This window comes from Perca fluviatilis, chromosome 14 (assembly GCF_010015445.1).
Source record: "Perca fluviatilis chromosome 14, GENO_Pfluv_1.0, whole genome shotgun sequence".
In the NCBI taxonomy this organism is placed as follows: domain Eukaryota; kingdom Metazoa; phylum Chordata; class Actinopteri; order Perciformes; family Percidae; genus Perca; species Perca fluviatilis.
Genome location: NC_053125.1, coordinates 29664916 through 29687415, shown reverse-complemented (window position 1 = coordinate 29687415; position 22500 = coordinate 29664916). Strand labels below are relative to the sequence as shown.

Below are 22500 nucleotides of genomic sequence, written 5' to 3'. Positions count from 1 at the left end.
CTCAAAATTGAAAAGTTCTAAAGCAAGGGATGTGTTTGGATTTGATACCAATTTTCTGAAGCAATATAAATCTTGTATCTTGGTGCCTGTGACCCATCTTATTAATTTATCAATCACGCAGGCAGTCGTCCCTTTGAGCTGGAAGGTGGCAAATGTCATACCAATATATAAATCGGGTGAAAAATTAGATCCTGCTAATTATCGACCTATTAGCATACTCCCTATCTTCTCAAAGATAGTAGAAAAGTGGGTCGCTAACTCTATTATTGCCCATCTTAATGATTCCATTCAGGGTTTTGCACCCAATGCAATTCGGATTTCTCGTTCACTCAACTGAAACGGCTGTCTGTGTGTTTTTGTTGAGAAGGTGAAGTCTTATTTAGACAAAAGCAGTTATGTTTAGCGGCTGTTTTGTTGACTTTAAGCGTCGCTTGATACTGTGAATCACCTTAAGCTCTTGTCTAGACTATTAACATTTAACTTTAGTAATCAAACTGTTAAATGGATACAGTCTTATCTATCAGATAGAAAACAATGCGGAAAATAAAGAATAGTAGGTCACCCTATCTTCACTATACACAAGGTGTCCCTCAGGGATCAATTTTGGGTCCATTGCTGTTCTCACTCTATGTGAATAACTTGCCCAATGTGTGCAAAAATGTGGACATGATTATGTATGCAGATGATACGGGTCATTTTAACAGGCAAAAGTGCTGGTGATGCAGCCCATCAACTTTCATTAGCCTTAAATGACTTACAAACATGGCTGAATGATTCATGCCTGTGCCTTAATGTTAAAAAGACCGTATCAATGTTTTTAGTAAACCTAAAACACCCGCGGGTCGCGTAAAAGTTCGCTTGGGTGGACATGAATTGGTTAATGTTGAGGAATTTAAATATTTGGGAGTGTTAATAGACTCAAAACTATCCTTTAAAAACATGTTAAAAAAGTAGTGAAACGGTAAATGTTAATATACGGAATTTTAGACATATTCGTACATCATTAACGGATATAGCAGCGATTACATTCCTGCATTCTATGATACTAGCTCATATTGAGTACTGTATCACAAGTTGGTCTTACGCAGTCATGCAGCTATTGGGCCAATTGAAATATGCTACAAAAGAGCATTGAAAATATTAGACAAGAAACCTTCGTCATATCACCATTGTCAAATTTTAGATAAATATAATTTTTTAAATTTTGTTAATTTCAAATTATTTAAATCGGCCTGCCTAATCTATAAGGTTATACATGGTCTGGCCTCCACCATTGAGCGATTTTATAAAACAAAAGTCTAGCAGTGTTGTTGGGTCTCGAGTGACTAGGGCCACTATGAGAGGTGATTGTGAATTGGCATTTAGGCGGACCGCCTTTTCACAGAACGTCCTGTCATATCAGGGAGTGTCGTTTGTGAATAGCATTCCACTGTCAGTGAGGGAAAAAATTCTTAGGAGTCATTTAAAAGTGTGGTTGAGGGACATACAGACTTGTGATCATGTTTAGTTAATCATTATATATCAGACTTAACACAGAGTTAGTGTTATAAAAAAGGGACACAATTATTAGTGTAATATGGGTAGTGCAATAAATGTCAGTATAACATGGGTCAGTGTAATGTGGGTCAGTGCAACATAGAATGGTCTAATATGGATCAGTGTAATATCAGGACAGTTTGTGGGCTGTTCACTATAGTCGATGCTTTCTTGTTTTCTATATGTCCCTTGTTGTCCACTCTTGTTGTTGTTGTTGTTGTTGTTTGTTTTAGGATGATGTGATCACTGTTCTTGTCATTGTCCCTTTGTATATAGTCTGCATATAGTGTCTTTGTATGTATTCATTAATTTGTGTGTAACACCAACCTGCCAGGGGGTCTGCAGATGGAAATTAGCCTAAGGCTATAATCTGGCATATTTACATTTGTGAAAATGTTCATTAATATGTATTGTCCCCCTTTTCTTTCAAATAAATAAATAAATAAATAAAATAAAACAAGACTTACTCAGGATAGAGACTAGAGCTCAGAGATACACAGACTGGACATGACTTACTCAGGATAGAGTCTGGAGCTCAGAGATACACACAGACTGGACATGACTTACTCAGGATAGAGACTAGAGCTCAGAGACACAGACTGGACATGGCTTACTCAGGATAGAGTCTAGAGCTCAGAGACACACACAGACTGGACATGGCTTACTCAGGATAGAGTCTAGAGCTCAGAGATACAGACTGGACATGAGTTACTCAGGATAGAGTCTAGAGCTCAGAGACAGAGACTGGACATGAGTTACTCAGGATAGAGTCTAGAGCTCAGAGACACACACAGACTGGACATGACTTACTCAGGATAGAGACTAGAGCTCAGAGATACACACAGACTGGACATGACTTACTCAGGATAGAGTCTAGAGCTCAGAGATACACACAGACTGGACATGACTTACTCAGGATAGAGTCTAGAGCTCAGAGATACACACAGACTGGACATGACTTACTCAGGATAGAGTCTAGAGCTCAGAGATACACACAGACTGGACATGACTTACTCAGGATAGAGTCTAGAGCTCAGACACACACAGACTGGACATGACTTACTCAGGATAGAGTCTAGAGCTCAGAGATACACACAGACTGGACATGACTTACTCAGGATAGAGTCTAGAGCTCAGAGATACACACAGACTGGACATGGCTTACTCATGATAGAGACTAGAGCTCAGAGACACACACAGACTGGACATGACTTACTCAGGATAGAGTCTAGAGCTCAGAGACACACACAGACTGGACATGGCTTACTCAGGATAGAGTCTAGAGCTCAGAGATATACACAGACTGGACATGACTTACTCAGGATAGAGTCTAGAGCTCAGAGATACACAGACTGGACATGACTTACTCAGGATAGAGACTAGAGCTCAGAGATACACACAGACTGGACATGACTTACTCAGGATAGAGACTAGAGCTCAGACACACACAGACTGGACATGACTTACTCAGGATAGAGTCTAGAGCTCAGAGATACACACAGACTGGACATGACTTACTCAGGATAGAGACTAGAGCTCAGAGACACACACAGACTGGACATGGCTTACTCAGGATAGAGTCTAGAGCTCAGAGATACAGACTGGACATGAGTTACTCAGGATAGAGTCTAGAGCTCAGAGACACACACAGACTGGACATGGCTTACTCAGGATAGAGTCTAGAGCTCAGAGATACAGACTGGACATGACTTACTCAGGATAGAGTCTAGAGCTCAGAGATACACAGACTGGACATGACTTACTCAGGATAGAGACTAGAGCTCAGAGATACACACAGACTGGACATGACTTACTCAGGATAGAGTCTAGAGCTCAGAGATACACACAGACTGGACATGACTTACTCAGGATAGAGACTAGAGCTCAGAGATACACACAGACTGGACATGACTTACTCAGGATAGAGTCTAGAGCTCAGAGATACACAGACTGGACATGACTTACTCAGGATAGAGTCTAGAGCTCAGAGATACACAGACTGGACATGACTTACTCAGGATAGAGACTAGAGCTCAGAGATACACACAGACTGGACATGACTTACTCAGGATAGAGACTAGAGCTCAGAGATACACACAGACTGGACATGACTTACTCAGGATAGAGTCTAGAGCTCAGAGATACACACAGACTGGACATGACTTACTCAGGATAGAGTCTAGAGCTCAGAGATACACAGACTGGACATGACTTACTCAGGATAGTGTCTAGAGCTCAGAGATACACACAGACTGGACATGACTTCTACCAAGATAGAGTCTAGAGCTCAGAGATAACACAGACTGGACATGGCTTACTCAGGATAGAGACTAGAGCTCAGAGACACACACAGACTGGACATGGCTTACTCAGGATAGAGTCTAGAGCTCAGAGATACACACAGACTGGACATGACTTACTCAGGATAGAGACTAGAGCTCAGAGACACAGACTGGACATGGCTTACTCAGGATAGAGTCTAGAGCTCAGAGATACACACAGACTGGACATGGCTTACTCAGGATAGAGACTAGAGCTCAGAGACACAGACTGGACATGACTTACTCAGGATAGAGTCTAGAGCTCAGAGATACACACAGACTGGACATGGCTTACTCAGGATAGAGACTAGAGCTCAGAGATACACACAGACTGGACATGGCTTACTCAGGATAGAGCTAGAGCTCAGAGATACAACACAGATGCATGGCTTACTTAGGATAAGATCTAGAGCTCAGAGATACACACAGACTGGACGGACTTACTCAGGATAGAGTCTAGAGCTCAGAGATACCACAGACTGACATGACTTACCTAAGGATAGAGTCTAGAGCTCAGAATACACACAACGCATGACTTACTCAGGTAGAGTCTAGGAGCTCAGAGATATACACAGACTGGACATGACTTACTCAGGATAGAGTCTAGAGCTCAGAGAAAAACACAAGACTGGCATGACTTTACTCAGGATAGAGTCTAGAGCTCAGAGATACACACAGACTGGACATGGCTTACTTAGGATAAAGATCTAGAGCTCAGAATACACACAGACTGGACATGGATACTCAGGATAGAGTCTAGAGCTCACAGATAAAGGACATTTACTCAGGATAGACAGACTCAGAGAAACACAGACTGGTGACTTACTCAGGATAGAGTCTAGAGCTCAGAGATACACACAGACTGGACATGACTTACTAGGATAGAGTCTAGAGCCCAGAGACACACAGACTGACTTACTCAGGATAGAGTCTAGAGCTCAGAAAAAAGACTGATTACCAGATAGAGTCTAGAGCTCAATAAACAGGCTGGACATGACTACAAGATAGAGTAGAGCAAAACAGACTGGACATGACTTACTCAGGATAGAGTCTAGAGCTCAAGATACACACAGACGATGATTCAGGATAGAGCTCAGATGACGATGACTTACTCAGATAGAGTCTAGAGCTCAAGATACAACAGACATGACTTACTCAGGATAGAGTCTAGAGCTAAACAACACAGACTGGACATGACTTCTCAGGATAGAGTCTAGAGCTCAGAGATACACACAGACTGAATGACTACTAGATAGAGTCTAGAGTCAGAGAAACACAGACTGACCAGAAGACCACTCAAATACACAGCTGACAGACACTCATAGAGACTCAGAAACACACAACTGACAGTACTAGTAGATCTAGATCAGACACACACTGACATACTCAGGATAGACTCAAACAGACTGATGACCTTACTCAGGATAGAGTCTAGACTCAGAGATACACACAGATCATGACTTACTCAGGATAAGACTAGAGCTCAGATGAATTACTCAGAGTCTCAGAAACACAGACTGACATGGCTTACTCAAGAGACTAGAGCTCAGAGATACACACAGACTGATCGATCTTACTCAGATAGAGTCTAGAGCTCAGATACACACAGACTGGACATGACTTACATAAAGATAGAGTCTAGAGCAAACACAGACTGACATGACTTACTCAGGATAGAGTCTAGAGCTCAGATATCAACAGACTGACGTGACTTACTCAGGATAGAGTCTAGAGCTCAGACATAAACAGACTGAGATTTAATTAGATAGAGTCTAGAGCTCAGAGACACAGACTGGACATGACTTACTCAGAGTCTAGAGCTCAGAACACACAGACTGATGCTACTCATGATAGACTAGAGCTCAGATACACACAGACTGGACATGACTTTACTCAGGATAGAGTCTAGAGCTCAGAGATACACACAGACTGATGACTTACTCAGGATAGAGTCTAGAGCTCAGATACACACAGATGATGACTTACTCAGGATAGAGTCTAGAGCTCAGATACACACAGACTGATGACTTACTCAGATAGAGTCTAGAGCTCAGAAACAGATCGAGATTTAATTAGATAGGGTCTAGAGCTCAGATAAGAGCCAACTCAGATGATGAAGAGCTGATCACCTTCATCTCCAGAGGAACAGAGGTGTATTTGATCTAATCATGTTTAATTAATACAATATGTGATCCCATTAGTGTTGTATTAACACATCTGTTTCAGATGTAAACCTGAACACACACACACACACACAACACACACACACACACACACATCACACACACATCATCCACTCACACACAACACATCACACACACAACCACACACATCATCACAACACCAAACACACACAACACACACACAAACTCAACACACACACACATCACACCATCACATCACAACACAAACACCAACTCACACATATCACCCACACATACACACACATCACATCATCAACATATCACACACATCACACACACACACACACACAGACACACAGACACAGAGACACACAGACAGACAGACACACACAGAGACACACAGACACACAGACACACACACAGACACACAGAGACACACAGAGACACAGAGACAACACAGACAGACAGACACAACACAGACACACAGACACACAGACAACAACAGACACACACACACACAGACCACACACACCACAGACACAAACACACACACACAGACACACACAGAGACACACACACACAGACACACACACACACACAGACACACACAGAGACACACACACACACACACACACACACACACAGACACACACAGAGACAGACACACACAGAGACACACACACACACACAGACACACACACACAGAGACACAGACACACACAGAGACACACACACACACACACACACACACACACACACAGACACAGACACAGACACAGACACAGACACACAGACACACAGACACAGACACACACACACAGACACAGACACACAGACACAGACACACAGACACACACACACAGAGACACACAGACACACAGAGACACACAGACACACAGACACACACAGAGACACACACACAACACAGGACACACACACAGACACACACACACACACACACACACACACACACACACACACACAGACACACACATACACACACAGAGACACACACAGACAGACACACACACACACAAAGACACACACACACACACACACAGACACACACACACACAGACACACACAGAGACACAGACACACAAAGACACACACACACACACACACACACAGACACAGACACACACAGAGACACACACACACACACAGACACACACACAGAGACACACACACACACACAGACACACACAGAGACACAGACACACACAGAGACACACACACACACACAGACACACACAGAGACACAGACACACACAGAGACACACACACACACACACAGACACACACACAAACACAGACACACACACACACACACACACACAACAGACACACACACACACACACACACACACAGACACAGACACACACACAGACACAGACACACAGACACACAGACACAGACACACACACAGACACACACACACACACAGACACACAGACAGACAGACAGACAGACAGCTGATGATGTAATGGTGTGTGACAGACAGACAGCTGATGATGTAATGGTGTGTGACAGACAGACAGCTGATGATGTAATGGTGTGTGACAGACAGACAGCTGATGATGTAATGGTGTGTGTCTCACAGCTGATGGCGGTCCAGAGGTAAAGTCCCAGGGGGCCTTGCAGCGTCTCGTACGGACGCCCAAAGGCGTTGAAGAAGAAGAAGCCGGTGGCCACCGCAGAGAACAGGATCACCACACCACAGAAGAAGACCACGGTCACATGGAGGCCCACTGGGATAGCACTCTGCAGGTCTGGGAAGACTGGGGGCAGAGAGACAGACAGGCAGACAGACAGGTTACATACCAGACAGACAGGTTACATATCAGACAGGTTAGATATCAGACAGACAGGTTAGATATCAGACAGACAGGTTGCATATCAGACAGACAGGTTACATATCAGACAGAGAGACAGGTTACATATCAGACAGACAGGTTAGATATCAGACAGGTTACATATCAGACAGGTTACATATCAGACAGACAGGTTACATATCAGACAGGTTACATATCAGACAGACAGGTTACATATCAGACAAACAGGTTAGATATAAGACAGAGAGACAGGTTAGATATCAGACAAACAGGTTAGATATCAGACAGAGAGACAGGTTAGATATCAGACAGACAGGTTAGATATCAGACAGACAAACAGGTTAGATATCAGACAGAGAGAGAGAGACAGGCAGGTAGCAGGGAGGCAGACAGACAGACAGGAGGGCAGGTTAGCTATCAGACAGACAGTCAGGCAGGCAGACAGACAGACAGATAGACAGACAGACAGACAGGCAGGAAAGAACAGAGCAGCTTTGTTCCTCTGATCCAGTCAGGCAGAAACTAGTTAGTGAATACCAGCAGTAGCTCTCATTAACTGGACCAATCAGATAACAGCACACTCTCTGACCAATCAGACACCACTACACTCTCTCCTCTCATTAACTGGACCAATCAGACACCACTACACTCTCTCCTCTCATTATCTGGACCAATCAGATAACAGCACACTCTCTGACCAATCAGACAGCAGTACACTCTCTCATCTCATTAACTGGACCAATCAGATAACAGCACACTCTCTGACCAATCAGACACCACTACACTCTCTCCTCTCATTAACTGGACCAATCAGACAGCAGTACACTCTCTCCTCTCATTAACTGGACCAATCAGACAGCAGTACACTCTCTCCTCTCATTATCTGGACCAATCAGATAACAGCACACTCTCTGACCAATCAGACACCACTACACTCTCTCCTCTCATTATCTGGACCAATCAGATAACAGCACACTCTCTGACCAATCAGACACCACTACACTCTCTCCTCTCATTAACTGGACCAATCAGATAACAGCACACTCTCTGACCAATCAGACACCACTACACTCTCTCCTCTCATTATCTGGACCAATCAGATAACAGCACACTCTCTGACCAATCAGACACCACTACACTCTCTCCTCTCATTATCTGGACCAATCAGATAACAGCACACTCTCTGACCAATCAGACACCACTACACTCTCTCCTCTCATTAACTGGACCAATCAGATAACAGCACACTCTCTGACCAATCAGACACCACTACACTCTCTCCTCTCATTATCTGGACCAATCAGATAACAGCACACTCTCTGACCAATCAGACACCACTACACTCTCTCCTCTCATTATCTGGACCAATCAGATAACAGCACACTCTCTGACCAATCAGACACCACTACACTCTCTCCTCTCATTAACTGGACCAATCAGACACCAGTACACTCTCTCCTCTTAGTATCTGGACCGATCAGACACCAGTACACTCTCTCCTCTCATTAACTGGACCAATCAGACACCAGTACACTCTCTCCTCTTAGTATCTGGACCAATCAGACACCAGTACACTCTCTCCTCTCATTAACTGGACCGATCAGACACCAGTACACTCTCTCCTCTTAGTATCTGGACCAATCAGACACCAGTACACTCTCTCCTCTCATTAACTGGACCAATCAGACACCAGTACACTCTCTCCTCTTAGTATCTGGACCAATCAGACACCAGTACACTCTCTCCTCTCATTATCTGGACCAATCAGACACCAGTACACTCTCTCCTCTCATTATCTGGACCAATCAGACACCAGTACACTCTCTCCTCTCATTAACTGGACCAATCAGACACCAGTACACTCTCTCCTCTTAGTATCTGGACCAATCAGACACCAGTACACTCTCTTAGTATCTGGACCAATCAGACACCAGTACACTCTCTCCTCTCATTATCTGGACCAATCAGACACCAGTACACTCTCTCCTCTTAGTATCTGGACCAATCAGACACCAGTACACTCTCTCCTCTTAGTATCTGGACCAATCAGACAACAGTACACTCTCTCCTCTCATTAACTGGACCAATCAGACACCAGTACACTCTCTCCTCTTAGTATCTGGACCAATCAGACACCAGTACACTCTCTCCTCTTAGTATCTGGACCAATCAGACACCAGTACACTCTCTCCTCTCATTATCTGGACCAATCAGACACCAGTACACTCTCTCCTCTCATTATCTGGACCAATCAGACACCAGTACACTCTCTCCTCTCATTATCTGGACCAATCAGACACCAGTACACTCTCTCCTCTCATTAACTGGACCAATCAGACACCAGTACACTCTCTCCTCTCATTAACTGGACCAATCAGATAACAGTACACTCTCTCCTCTCATTATCTGGACCAATCAGACACCAGTACACTCTCTCCTCTCATTAAGTCACATGTGAATCAATCCATAACTAATGATAAAACTACTAAGGTGTTTAGATGAAAGCAGTAGTACTGCAGTAGTAGTAGTAGTACTGCAGTAGTAGTAGTAGTAATGCAGTAGTAGTAGTAGTAATGCAGTAGTAGTACCTGAAACTACAGACATGTCTGCTGACACGTCTCCTCTGAATTATTAACTGTGTGTGTGTGTGTGTGTGTGTGTGTGTGTGTGTGTGTGTGTGTGTGTGTGTGTGTGTGTGTGTGTGTGTGTGTGTGTGTCTGTGTATGTGTGTGTTTGAAGCTGTGAATAATAAATGAGCTGTGAGAGATCAGCTGTTCCTCTGTTTACATCATAACTTCAGATATTTAACACACACACACACACACACACACAGACTCACAGACACACACACACACACACACACACACACACACACACAGACACACGCAGACACAGACACACACAGTGGAGCTCTCTTTCTGTGTGTGTTATTTTCTGTCTGTGTTTCTACTGCATGTTACTATGTATAATAGGGTAATATATATATATATATATATATATATATATATATATATTATATATATATATATATATATATATATATATAATAATAATAATAATAATAATAATAAAGAGCCGTTGGTCCTGTGTGTCTTGACCATAACTTCAGGTATTAGGAGACATTAAATGAAGACTCACAGAAGAAGCGGGACGGCCTCCCGCCCAGCCCGCACTGCTTCACCCTCTGGCCCTGGAACAGCCCGTAGTTCAGCTCCCCCAGGAACTTGTCCAGCTCGGGCCCGGTGGCGTTGACCAGCTCGGCCCCGGTCCGGCACAGCACGGCCCCGCTGATCCACAGCGGCAGCCCGGCGCACACCGCGGCCGTCAGGGCGCAGCACAGCCCGAGGAGACCGGACACCGAGTACAGGAGCTGCTTCTGGCGGCTCGGCATCATGGCGGCCGGCCGGCAGGGAGCACGGAGAGGCGGGAGGCGCGAGGACCGGAGGCAGAGAGAGGACTGGAGGAGGCAGCCGGGGGTTCGATCACTCTAAGATATTTCGTCTAACGTAAAAAAAATAAATAAATAAAAAGGAAATAAAAAAAGATAACTGTCAGAAAGCGTGAAAAACGTAAAAACAAATACACATTAACGTCAACAAAGTTAAAAAAAAAAATAAATAAAAAAAGATAACTGTCAGAAAGCGTGAAAAACGTAAAAACAAATACACATTAACGTCAACAAAGTTAAAAAAATAAAAAAATAAAAAAAGATAACTGTCAGAAAGCGTCAGAAACGTAAAAACAAACACACATTAATGTATATAAAGTTTAAAAAATAAAAATACAAACGCTAAAAGTGTGAGAAGAAACCAAATGTCCCGTATGTGGTTCAGAGTGTAGGGCTAACTCTCATGGAAGACCCCCGCTTGATCCGCGCAGAGCGGGCAGAGTGAAGGCAGCGACCATAGCTGGGGGGGGAGGAGGACCGGAGGAGACAGCCGGGGGAGGAGGAGGACCAGAGGAGACAGCAGCGACCTTAGCCGGGGGAGGAGGCGCGGAGGAGGGCATCATCCCCCCAACACCTCCCGCTCTGAGATAATAAACAGATAGTAGATACTAACGTCAATACAGCTCCAAAAGCGGAGGTAAAAAGCCCCAAAATGCGTCAGAAACGTAAAAACAAAATGACAAAAACGTCCCAAAAAGGATAACGAAGTGAAGATGAACGGGAGGAGGGTATCCGAGCCTCTCAGACAGTTTTATTACCGTTTTATATTACCTTATTAAAAAGTCTAACAGCACACACACAGTGACCGCAGACAGGCCCGTCCGTGTTAGGGTTACCATGGCAACAAGGGGAGTGGATTTCAGAGGGGGGAGGGGTGGTGGGTGCCACGTGACCTCCAAATAGATTAACAGTAACATTAGTTTTGACTTTTTTAATGTCTGATTTTGCCCTTTGAAGACTTTTTGACGTTTTTTGACGCATATTTGACCCTTTTAATGGTGTGTGTGTGTGTGTGTGTGTGTGTGTGTGTGTGTGTGTGTGTGTGTGTGTGTGTGTGTGTGTGTGTGTGTGTGTGTGTGTGTGTGTGTGTGTGTGTGTGTGTGTGTGTGTGTGTGTGTGTGTGTGTGTGTGTGTGTGTGTCTCTTTAAGGGTTAGGAAACATGGAACGTGATGACGCAACAGCGCCTTAGACACGTCAGACGTTGGGGTGCTGGGTGAAGTGTGCGCGAGGGCTCAGACCGAGCGGACAGAGCGGAGCAGAATGAGGTCAGTCCCAGCGTTACATGTTCATCTCAATGTTTAATCATCATTATTAGTGATTATTAGTCTTTATTAGTCGTTATTAATGTGTCACAGAGAGCACGAGGCTTATGTAGGGATTAATATGCATGTATAGGTTAACTTTAGTTTGTAAGTTTGGTTTTGTCTGGTAGAAAGTGAGAGTTTGAAGTTGATAACTGGTGATTAATCAGAATATTAACCACTATATAACTTGAGATGTTAACATGAGTTTATGATGATTAACTCTTGTGCTGTCTCCCCGTGCTACGTTTGATATTTTCATGGGTCAAAATGTACAATTAACACTTTTTTTTCAGCGTTTTTGGTCGTTTTTGTTGATTTTTTTTCAACGTTCTTTCATACATTTTTCTATGCTATGAAATGGACTAAAACACCCAAATCCAGTGAAAGTAGTGACCTGATTATGTATTTAACGTGTGAAGACAAACCCAAATTTCTGGTATAACTTTTAGAAAATGGGTCAAATATGACCCGCAGGAGGATTAAATGAATAATATAGTATAATGAACAGTCTAACTAACTAACTAACGAACTAACTGAAGGTTGGGCGCAACAGGCTCTATAATAACACATATTAACACATAATAATAACACATACATGAGGCTGGTTTCTCTCACATTTCTGTCCTTTTATCAACATTGTTGATGTTTTCTTCAGACTGTTTCTGATGTTTTTGACACTTGTCCCAGATATTTAGTAGTTTTACACATTTTTTTGGATGTTTTTTTCACACTTTTTGGAGTCTTTTTTTCTTATTGTCGTTACTCACTGACTGTGGAGTCATCTGTTTAAATATTGTTTATACTATTTGTTTTAAATATTTAAATCTATTCACCTATAGAGTCCTACTGGAAGGAACTAATAATAATAATAATAATAATAATAATAATAATAATAATGTAATAATATAATATAATATAATAATAATAATGTAATAATATAATATAATAATAATAATAGTAATATAATAGTAATATAATAATATAATAATAATATATATAATATATAATAATAATATATAATAATATATAATAATATATGATAATATTTAAATAATAAAAATAAAAATATATAATAATAATATAATAATAATAATGTGTGTGTTTCTCTGTCAGTGTGTTGGTGGTGTTGGTCCTCACCGTGGCAACAGTCAGCCCAGCGACGGTCAGCCCGGCGGTCACCGTGGCAACCCCCGTGGCGACCCAGCTTCTCTCGGCGATGTACGGCAGCCTGCAGTCCCCTAACTTCCCCGAGCCGTACCCCCCCCACTCGTCGCTACGCTGGAACATCACGGTCGCCCCCGGTTACAGGCTCCGCCTCTACTTCAGCCACTTCCACCTGGAGCCCTCCTACCTCTGCCAGTACGACTACGTTCAGGTAGGACTGTCTGTCTGTCTGTCTGTCTGTTTGACTGTCTGTCTGTCTGTCTGTCTGACTGTCTGTCTGTCTGTCTGTCTGTCTGTCTGTCTTTACTTCCACCTGGAGCTCTCCTACCTCTGCCAGTACGACTACATTCAGGTAGGACTGTCTGTCTATCTGTCTGTCTGTCTGTCGGTCTCTACTTCAGCCACTTCCACCTGGAGCTCTCCTGCCTCTGCCCAATCTGTTCCACGCTAGCCTCAGGCTAGCCTCCACCGGGAAGCTAACAGCTAATTCGGCTAACCGCTAGCCTCCACCGGGAAGCTAACAGCTAATTCGGCTAACCGCTAGCCTCCACCGGTAAGCTAACAGCTAATTCGGCTAACCGCTAGCCGACAGCTACGGATCCTGCAGGCAGAGTGGACAGCTATGATCAGTCTAAAGTAACGCTAAGTCAACCTTAACGGGAGAAGCAGCTACCGCTACGTTAAGACTTCACAGTAATAACAATAAAGACCAGTACTGAGTGATAGTATAACAATAAAGACCAGTACTGAGGGATATATAACAATAAAGACCAGTACTGAGTGATTGTATAACAATAAAGACCAGTACTGAGTGGTAGTATAACAATAAAGACCAGTACTGAGGGATAGTATAACAATAAAGACCAGTACTGAGGGATAATATAACAGTAAAGACCAGTACTGAGTGATAGTATAACAATAAAGACCAGTACTGAGTGATAATATAACAGTAAAGACCAGTACTGAGTGATAGTATAACAATAAAGACCAGTACTGAGTGGTAGTATAACAGTAAAGACCAGTACTGAGTGATAGTATAACAATAAAGACCAGTACTGAGTGGTAGTATAACAATAAAGACCAGTACTGAGTGATAGTATAACAATAAAGACCAGTACTGAGGGATAATATAACAGTAAAGACCAGCACTGAGTGATAGTATAACAATAAAGACCAGTACTGAGTGATAGTATAACAATAAAGACCAGTACTGAGTGATTGTATAACAATAAAGACCAGTACTGAGTGATAGTATAACAATAAAGACCAGTACTGAGTGATGGTATAACAATAAAGACCAGTACTGAGGGATTGTATAACAATAAAGACCAGTACTGAGGGATAGTATAACAATAAAGACCAGTACTGAGTGATTGTATAACAATAAAGACCAGTACTGAGTGGTAGTATAACAGTAAAGACCAGTACTGAGTGGTAGTATAACAATAAAGACCAGTACTGAGTGATAGTATAACAATAAAGACCAGTACTGAGTGATAGTATAACAATAAAGACCAGTACTGAGTGATAGTATAACAATAAAGACCAGTACTGAGTGGTAGTATAACAATAAAGACCAGTACTGAGTGATAGTATAACAGTAAAGACCAGTACTGAGTGATTGTATAACAATAAAGACCAGTACTGAGTGATTGTATAACAATAAAGACCAGTACTGAGTGGTAGTATAACAATAAAGACCAGTACTGAGTGATTGTATAACAATAAAGACCAGTACTGAGTGGTAGTATAACAATAAAGACCAGTACTGAGTGATTGTATAACAATAAAGACCAGTACTGAGTGATAGTATAACAGTAAAGACCAGTACTGAGTGGTAGTATAACAATAAAGACCAGTACTGAGTGATAATATAACAGTAAAGACCAGTACTGAGTGGTAGTATAACAATAAAGACCAGTACTGAGTGATAGTATAACAGTAAAGACCAGTACTGAGTGGTAGTATAACAATAAAGACCAGTACTGAGTGATAGTATAACAATAAAGACCAGTACTGAGTGATAGTATAACAATAAAGACCAGTACTGAGTGGTAGTATAACAATAAAGACCAGTACTGAGTGGTAGTATAACAGTAAAGACCAGTACTGAGTGGTAGTATAACAATAAAGACCAGTACTGAGTGATAGTATAACAGTAAAGACCAGTACTGAGTGGTAGTATAAACAATAAAGACCAGTACTGAGGTGAGTATAACAATAAAGACCAGTACTGAGTGATAGTATAACAATCAAGACCCAGTACTGAGTGGTAGTATAACAACAAAGACCAGTATGGAGTGGTAGTAAACAATAAAGACCAGTACTGGAGTGATAGTATAGCAGTAAAGACCAGTAACTGAGTGGTAGTATAACAATAAAGACCATACTGAGTGGTATAACAACCAGTAATTAATAACAACAACCCAGTACTGGAGGTATATACTAAAGACCTACTGCACAGGAAGAACAGAAAGACCAAGACTGAGTGGACAACAGAAAACCAGCACGGAAGATTGAACAGAAGAACACACAACCATCAGTGATTAAACACAAAGACCATACTGAGTGTAGAAACAGAAGATCAAGAGCTAAACAACCAAGCGCCTAACCAAAGCGCTGCTAACTAGCTCCCGCACAGTGGTGAAACATAAAAAGTAACCACACCCACCAAGGAGAAAGAGAAATACAGAAACCAACAAAATCAGAACCCACAGTGAATAACACAAACGAGACCAAATGAACACAGCAACCAGGTTGGTGAGGTGTGGTGTGAAGAAAGAAACAATAGAAAATAAAGAAGACACAGAGGGGAAAAAAAAAAGAACAAAACCAGAAACAAAGGAAAAACCCAGAACATAGGTGTTAACCTGTGTTGATAAAATAACCTGTGGTGTGTGTGTGTGAAACCCAAAAAAAAAGAAAAGGAACAGGAAACCCAGTGTGGTAAACCTGTAACTGTGTGAAAGTAAAAGATTGGAAATTATGTATGGAAAGGTAGAAACAGTGGGGGTGTGGGGGGGGGGGGGGGGGGGGGGGGGGGGGGGGGGGGGGGGGGGGGGGGGGGGGGGGGGGGGGGGGGGGGGGGAAAGAGGGGGGGGTGGTGTGTGTGTGGTGGAGGTGTGTGTGGTGGGTGGGTGGGTGTGGGGTGTGACTGGGGGGTGTGGTGTGGTGGGGGTGTGTGTGTGTGGGTGGCATCTGGGGTGGGGGGGTGGGGTGGGGGAAGAGAGGAGAAAATTGTGTGGGGTGAGGTGTGTGTGTGTGTGTGTGTGTGTGTGTGTGTGTGTGTCTGTGTGTGTGTGTGTCTGTGTCTGTGTGTGGTGTGTGTGTGTGTGTGTGTGTGTGTGTGCGTGTTGTGTCTGTGTGTGTGTGTTGTGTGTGTGTGTGTGTGTGTGTGCTGTGGTGTGTGTGTGTCTGTGTGTGTGTGTGTGTGTGTGTGTTGTGTGTGTGTGTGTGTGTGTCTGTGTCTGTGTGTGTGTCTTTGTCTGTGTGTCTGTGTGTGTTTCTGTCTGTGTCTGTGTGTGTGTGTGTGTGTCTGTGTCTGTGTGTGTGTGTGTGTGTGTGTCTGTGTCTGTGTGTGTGTGTGTGTGTGTGTGTCTGTGTGTGTGTGTGTGTCTGTCTGTGTCTGTGTGTCTGTGTGTGTGTGTGTGTGTCTGTGTGTGTGTGTGTCTGTCTGTGTCTGTGTGTCTGTGTGTGTGTGTGTGTGTGTCTGTGTGTGTGTGTGTGTGTGTGTTGTGTGTGTGTGTGTGTGTGTGTGTGTCTGTCTGTGTCTGTGTCTGTGTGTCTGTGTCTGTGTGTGTGTGTGTGTGTGTGTGTCTGTGTCTGTGTCTGTGTGTGTGTGTGTGTCTGTCTGTGTCTGTGTCTGTGTGTGTGTGTCTGTGTGTGTTAGGGATGCACCGATGCATCGGCTGAACATCGGTAACGGGTGATATTTGCCTCGTTAACTGCCATCGGGCGGTGATTCTATGTGTCATGAACGCTGAGCTCAGGAGAAACTTTTCCCTATTTTTATTTGGCCGGGGGGAGATACCGAGACGGAAGAGGGCACCCTCGGGTAACTCCCCTCAGGTAACTCTCCTCAGGTAACTCTCCTCGGGTAACTCTCCTCAGGTAACTCTCCTCAGGTAACTCTCCTCGGGTAACTCTCCTCGGTAACTCTCCTCGGGTAACTCTCCTCAGGTAACTCTCCTCGGTAACTCTCCTCAGGTAACTCTCCTCAGGTAACTCTCCTCAGGTAACTCTCCTCGGGTAACTCTCCTCGGTAACTCTCCTCGGGTAACTCTCCTGTAACTCTCCTCGGTAACCCTCCCCAGGTAACTCTCCTCGGGTAACTCTCCTCAGGTAACTCTCCTCGGGTAACTCTCCTCAGGTAACTCTCCTCGGGTAACTCTCCTCGGGTAACTCTCCTCAGGTAACTCTCCTCGGGTAACTCCTCCCTCAGGTAACTCTCCTCGGTAACTCCCCTCGGGTAACCCTCCCGGTGCAATCCTCCTCAGGTAACTCTCCTCGGGTAACTCCCCCGGGTAACTCTCCTCGGGGTAACTCTCCTCCGGTAACTCTCCTCATGTCTCTCCTCGGGGGTACTCTCCCTCAGGTAACTCTCCCTCGGTAACTCCTCCTCTCCTGGCAACTCTCCTCAGGTAACTCTCCCCGTGTAATCTTCTCCCTCGGTAATCTCTCCTCGGGTAACTCTCCTCAGGTAACTCTCCTCGGGTAACTCTCCCTCGTGTAACTCCCTCAGTAACTCTCCTCGGTAACTCTCCTCGGGTAACTCTCCTCAGGTAACTCTCCCTGTAACTCTCCTGGTAACCTCCTCCCCAGGTAACTCTCCTCAGGTAACTCTCCTCCTGTAACTCTCCCTCAGGTAACTCTCTCCTCGTAACTCCCCTCGGGTAACTCTCCTCAGGTAACTCTCCTCAGGTAATCCTTCTCCCTCGGGGTAACTCTCCTCGTGTAACTCTCCTCCGCTGTAACTCTCCTCGGTAACTCTCCTCAGGTAACTCCTCGGGTAACTCCCCTCGGGTAACTCTCCTCGGTAATCCTCGTCTCCCTCGGGTAACTCTCGTCAGGTAACTCTCCTCAGGTAACTCTCCTCAGGTAATCCTCAGTAACTCCTCGGGTAACTCTCCTCGGTAACTCTCCGGGTAACTCTCCTCGGGTAACTCTCCTCAGGTAACTCCTCTCGGTAACCCTCCTCGGGTAACTCTCCCTCGGTATCTCTCCTCGGTAACTCTCCTCGGTAACTCCCTCAGGTAACCCTCCTCGGGTAACTCTCCTCGGGTAACTCCTCCTCGGTAACTCTCCCTGTAACTCTCCTCGGTAACTCGGTAACTCTCTCCCTCGGGTAACTCTCCTCAGGTAACTTCCCTCCCTCGGGTAACTCTCCTCAGGTATCTCTCCTCGGGTAACTCTCCCTCGGGTACCCTCCTCAGGTAACTCTCCTCGGGTAACTCTCCTCAGGTAACTCTCCTCGGGTAACTCTCCCCAGGTAACTCCCTCCTCGGTAACTCTCCTCAGGTAACTCTCCCTCGGGTAACTCTCCTCAGGTAACTCTCTCCTCGGGTAACTCCCTCGGGGTAACTCCCCAGGTAACTCTCCTCGGGTAATCCTCCTCAGGTAACTCCCCTCGGGTAACTCTCCTCGGGTAACTCTCCTCAGGTAACTCTCCTCAGGTAACTCTCCTCTGGCAACTCTCCCTCAGGTAACTTCCTCTCGGGTAACTCTCCTCGGGTAATCCTCCCCTGGTAACTCTCCTCAGGTAACTCTCCCTCGGTAACCCTCCTCGGGTAACTCCCCTCGGGTAACTCTCCTCAGGTAACTCCTCAGCAACTCCTCGCAACGCTCTCCTCGGTAATCCTCTCCTCGGGAACTCCCTCAGGTAACTCCTCGGCAACCTCCGTAACTCTCCCCGGTAACTCTCCCTCGGGTAACTCTCCCTCGGGTGCAACTCCTCCGGGTAACTCTCCTCAGGTAACTCTCCCTGGTAACTCTCCCTGGTAACTCTCCTCGGTAACTCTCCTCAGGTAACTCTCCTCGGGTAACTCTCCTCAGGTAACTCTCCGGTTACCTCCTCGGTAACTCTCCTCGGGTAACTCTCCCCCTCAGGTAACTCTCCCTCGGTAACTCCCCCGGGTAAGCTCTCCTCGGTAACTCTCCCTCGGGTAACTCTCCTTCGCAACTCCTGTAACCCTCCTCGGGTAACTCTCCTCGGTACTCTCCCTCGTAACTCTCCTCAGGTAACTCTCCCCTGGGGTAACTCTCCTCGGGTAACTCTCCTCGGGTAACTCCCCTCGGTAACTCTCCTCGGGTAACTCTCCTCGGGTAACTCCCCTCAGGTAACTCCTCGGGTAACTCTCCTCGGTAACTCTCCTCGGGTAACCTCCCTCGGGTAACTCTCCCTCGGTAATCTCCTCAGGTAACTCTCCCCTCGGTAATCCTCCTCCGGGTAACCTCCCTCGGGTAACTCTCCTCAGGTAACTCCTCAGGTAATCCTGTAACTTCAGGTAACTCTTCTGCTAACTCCCCCTGCAACTCCTCGGGAACTCTCCTCGGGTAACTCTCCTCAGGTAACTCTCCCGGGTCTCCCCGGGTAACTCTCCTCTCCTCAGGTAACTCTCCTCAGGTAACTCTCCTCGGTAACTCTCCTCCGGTAACTCTCCTCGGGTAACTCTCCTCGGGTAACTCTCCTCAGGTAACTCTCCTCGGGTAACTCTCCTCGGTAACTCTCCCTCGGTAACTCTCCTCGGGTAACTCTCCTCAGGTAACTCCTCGGTAACTCCTCGGTAACTCTCCTCGGTAACTCTCCTCGGGTAACTCTCCTCAGGTAACTCTCCTTCAGTTAACTCCCTCGGGTAACTCCCCGGCAACTCTCCTCAGGTATCTCTCCTCAGGTAACTCCCTCGGTAACTCTCCTCGGTAACTCCCGGTAACTCTCCTCGGGTAACTCTCCTCGGGTAACTCTCCTCGGGTAACTCTTCTCAGGTAACTCTCCTCGGTAACTCTCCTCAGGTAACTCTCCTCGGGTAACTCTCCTCAGGTAACTCTCCTCGGGTAACTCTCCTTGGTAACTCTTCTCAGGTAACTCTCCTCAGGTAACTCTCCTCAGGTAACTCTCCTCAGGTAACTCTCCTCGGGTAACTCTCCTCGGTAACTCTCCCCTCGGGTAACTCTCCTCGGGTAACTCTCCTCGGTAACTCTCCTCGGTAACTCTCCTCGGGTAACTCTCCTCGGTAACTCTCCTCGGTAACTCTCCTCGGGTAACTCTCCTCGGGTAACTCTCCTCAGGTAACTCTCCTCAGGTAACTCTCCTCAGGTAACTCTCCTCGGTAACTCTCCTCGGTAACTCTCCTCAGGTAACTCTCCTCAGGTAACTCTCCTCAGGTAACTCTCCTCGGTAACAAAGAAGATGTTTTACAGTTTCAGAGAAAGATCAGCGGTTTGTGTTCCATTGAAATTAGAAAGTCATTTAACACAACAAATCTCATTGGACATCTGGGAAGCAGGCCCGAGGCAGTGTACGGCGACTACCTGCAAGCTGACCAACAACGGAAAAATGAAGCCGCCAAGAAAGCGTTAACCCCCGGTGACCCCCGGTAACCCCCGGTGACCCCCGGTGAGACTCAGACTTCTACTGGTGCGGCCCAACAGCCGCCTCCAGACAGCGCCGAAGAGAAACAAACAAACAAGGAGATGGAGTTCATGGCTCCAGACGACCAGCCTTTCTCTGCAGCGGAGGACGAGGCTTTGCCGAGGTCTGCCTCCCCGAAATCCACAACACTGTGGCCGCGCACATCCATGAGCTGCTGGCAGTCAGTTTCACCCCAGATACAGATACATGGGAGCCCTGCGAGCTCAGCTTCTCGGTGGCTCGGTGAGGACTTCAGCCTGGTAACGGCCGCGGTGCGCCCCCAGGAGGGGACAGGTACCCCTAGGAGGTGGCAGGTACCCCCAGGAGGTGGCAGGTACCCCCAGGAGGGGACAGGTACCCCCAGGAGGGGGCTGGTACTCAGCATCTGCCCCCTCGGGGCATCAGAGAACACGTTCCAGACGTGGAAAATCAACAGCCAGAGCGCATGCTGTCGGAATATGACAAAGCTACGATGCACAGCGGTCCGGCTAGTGTTGGCCGCATGCAACTGGCAACACATGACGGGGCTTTTAGCCAGCGCAGCCTCGCGGATGTTGTGGCTATTTGCCGAAAAATTGTCGGCCACTTTAAACGCTCCCCCCTCGCCTGTTCACGTCTGCAGGCTGTGCAGATCCAGTCGGGAATGAAACCAAAAAGGCCGCGGCAAGATGTTTCCGCTCGCTGGAGCACACACGCCAGACTACGACCTCCCGGCCACTCTCGGGGCGCACCACTCTCGGGGCGCACCAGTCGCTATTAATAAAAACGTTATACCTCTCCTCTCCCGTTTGAACAGCTGACGAGAGAAGTTAGCTCATCGGAAGCATCGCTGCAGACGTCATCCCCTCTGAGACGTCTTCTGAGGAAGCGGCTGACAGAACAAAGACCAAAGACCTCATTACTAGAGGCTGTAAATAGACGCTTCCATCAAAAGGGTCTCGGGTGGAAAGAGAAATAGGCTCTGCTGTGACAAGGCAGAGATGCTTATCTTCGTAAAGAAAAACCTGTTATTAAGAAGTAGGCCAGAGATTCAGCAGGTGACTCATGTTTCCTTAATAAGTGGAGGTTCTGTTGTTGTTTTATGAGATGCCCCAGCCTGAGAGCTCTGAAACTATGAAT

At 45.7% G+C, this 22500-nt stretch overlaps 2 protein-coding genes across 2 annotated transcripts in view; one reads left to right on the top strand and one right to left on the bottom strand.

Moving 5' to 3' along the window:
• The window catches only part of clrn1 (clarin 1), a 15533-nt gene extending 3430 nt beyond the window's left edge, over nt 1-12103 (bottom strand). Inside the window, exons 1-3 of the mRNA XM_039821913.1 lie at nt 11627-12103; nt 10976-11338; nt 7538-7783 (exon numbers count right to left, since the gene is read on the bottom strand). Coding sequence (XP_039677847.1) covers nt 7538-7783; nt 10976-11231 — 502 coding nt within the window. The 5' untranslated portion in view covers nt 11232-11338; nt 11627-12103. The remainder of the gene's footprint in view (nt 1-7537; nt 7784-10975; nt 11339-11626) is intronic.
• A 358-nt stretch (nt 12104-12461) lies between these two features.
• The window catches only part of LOC120572590 (mannan-binding lectin serine protease 1-like), a 14655-nt gene continuing 4616 nt past the window's right edge, over nt 12462-22500 (top strand). The window contains exons 1-2 of the mRNA XM_039821911.1: nt 12462-12551; nt 13704-13965. Coding sequence (XP_039677845.1) covers nt 12547-12551; nt 13704-13965 — 267 coding nt within the window. The 5' untranslated portion in view covers nt 12462-12546. The remainder of the gene's footprint in view (nt 12552-13703; nt 13966-22500) is intronic.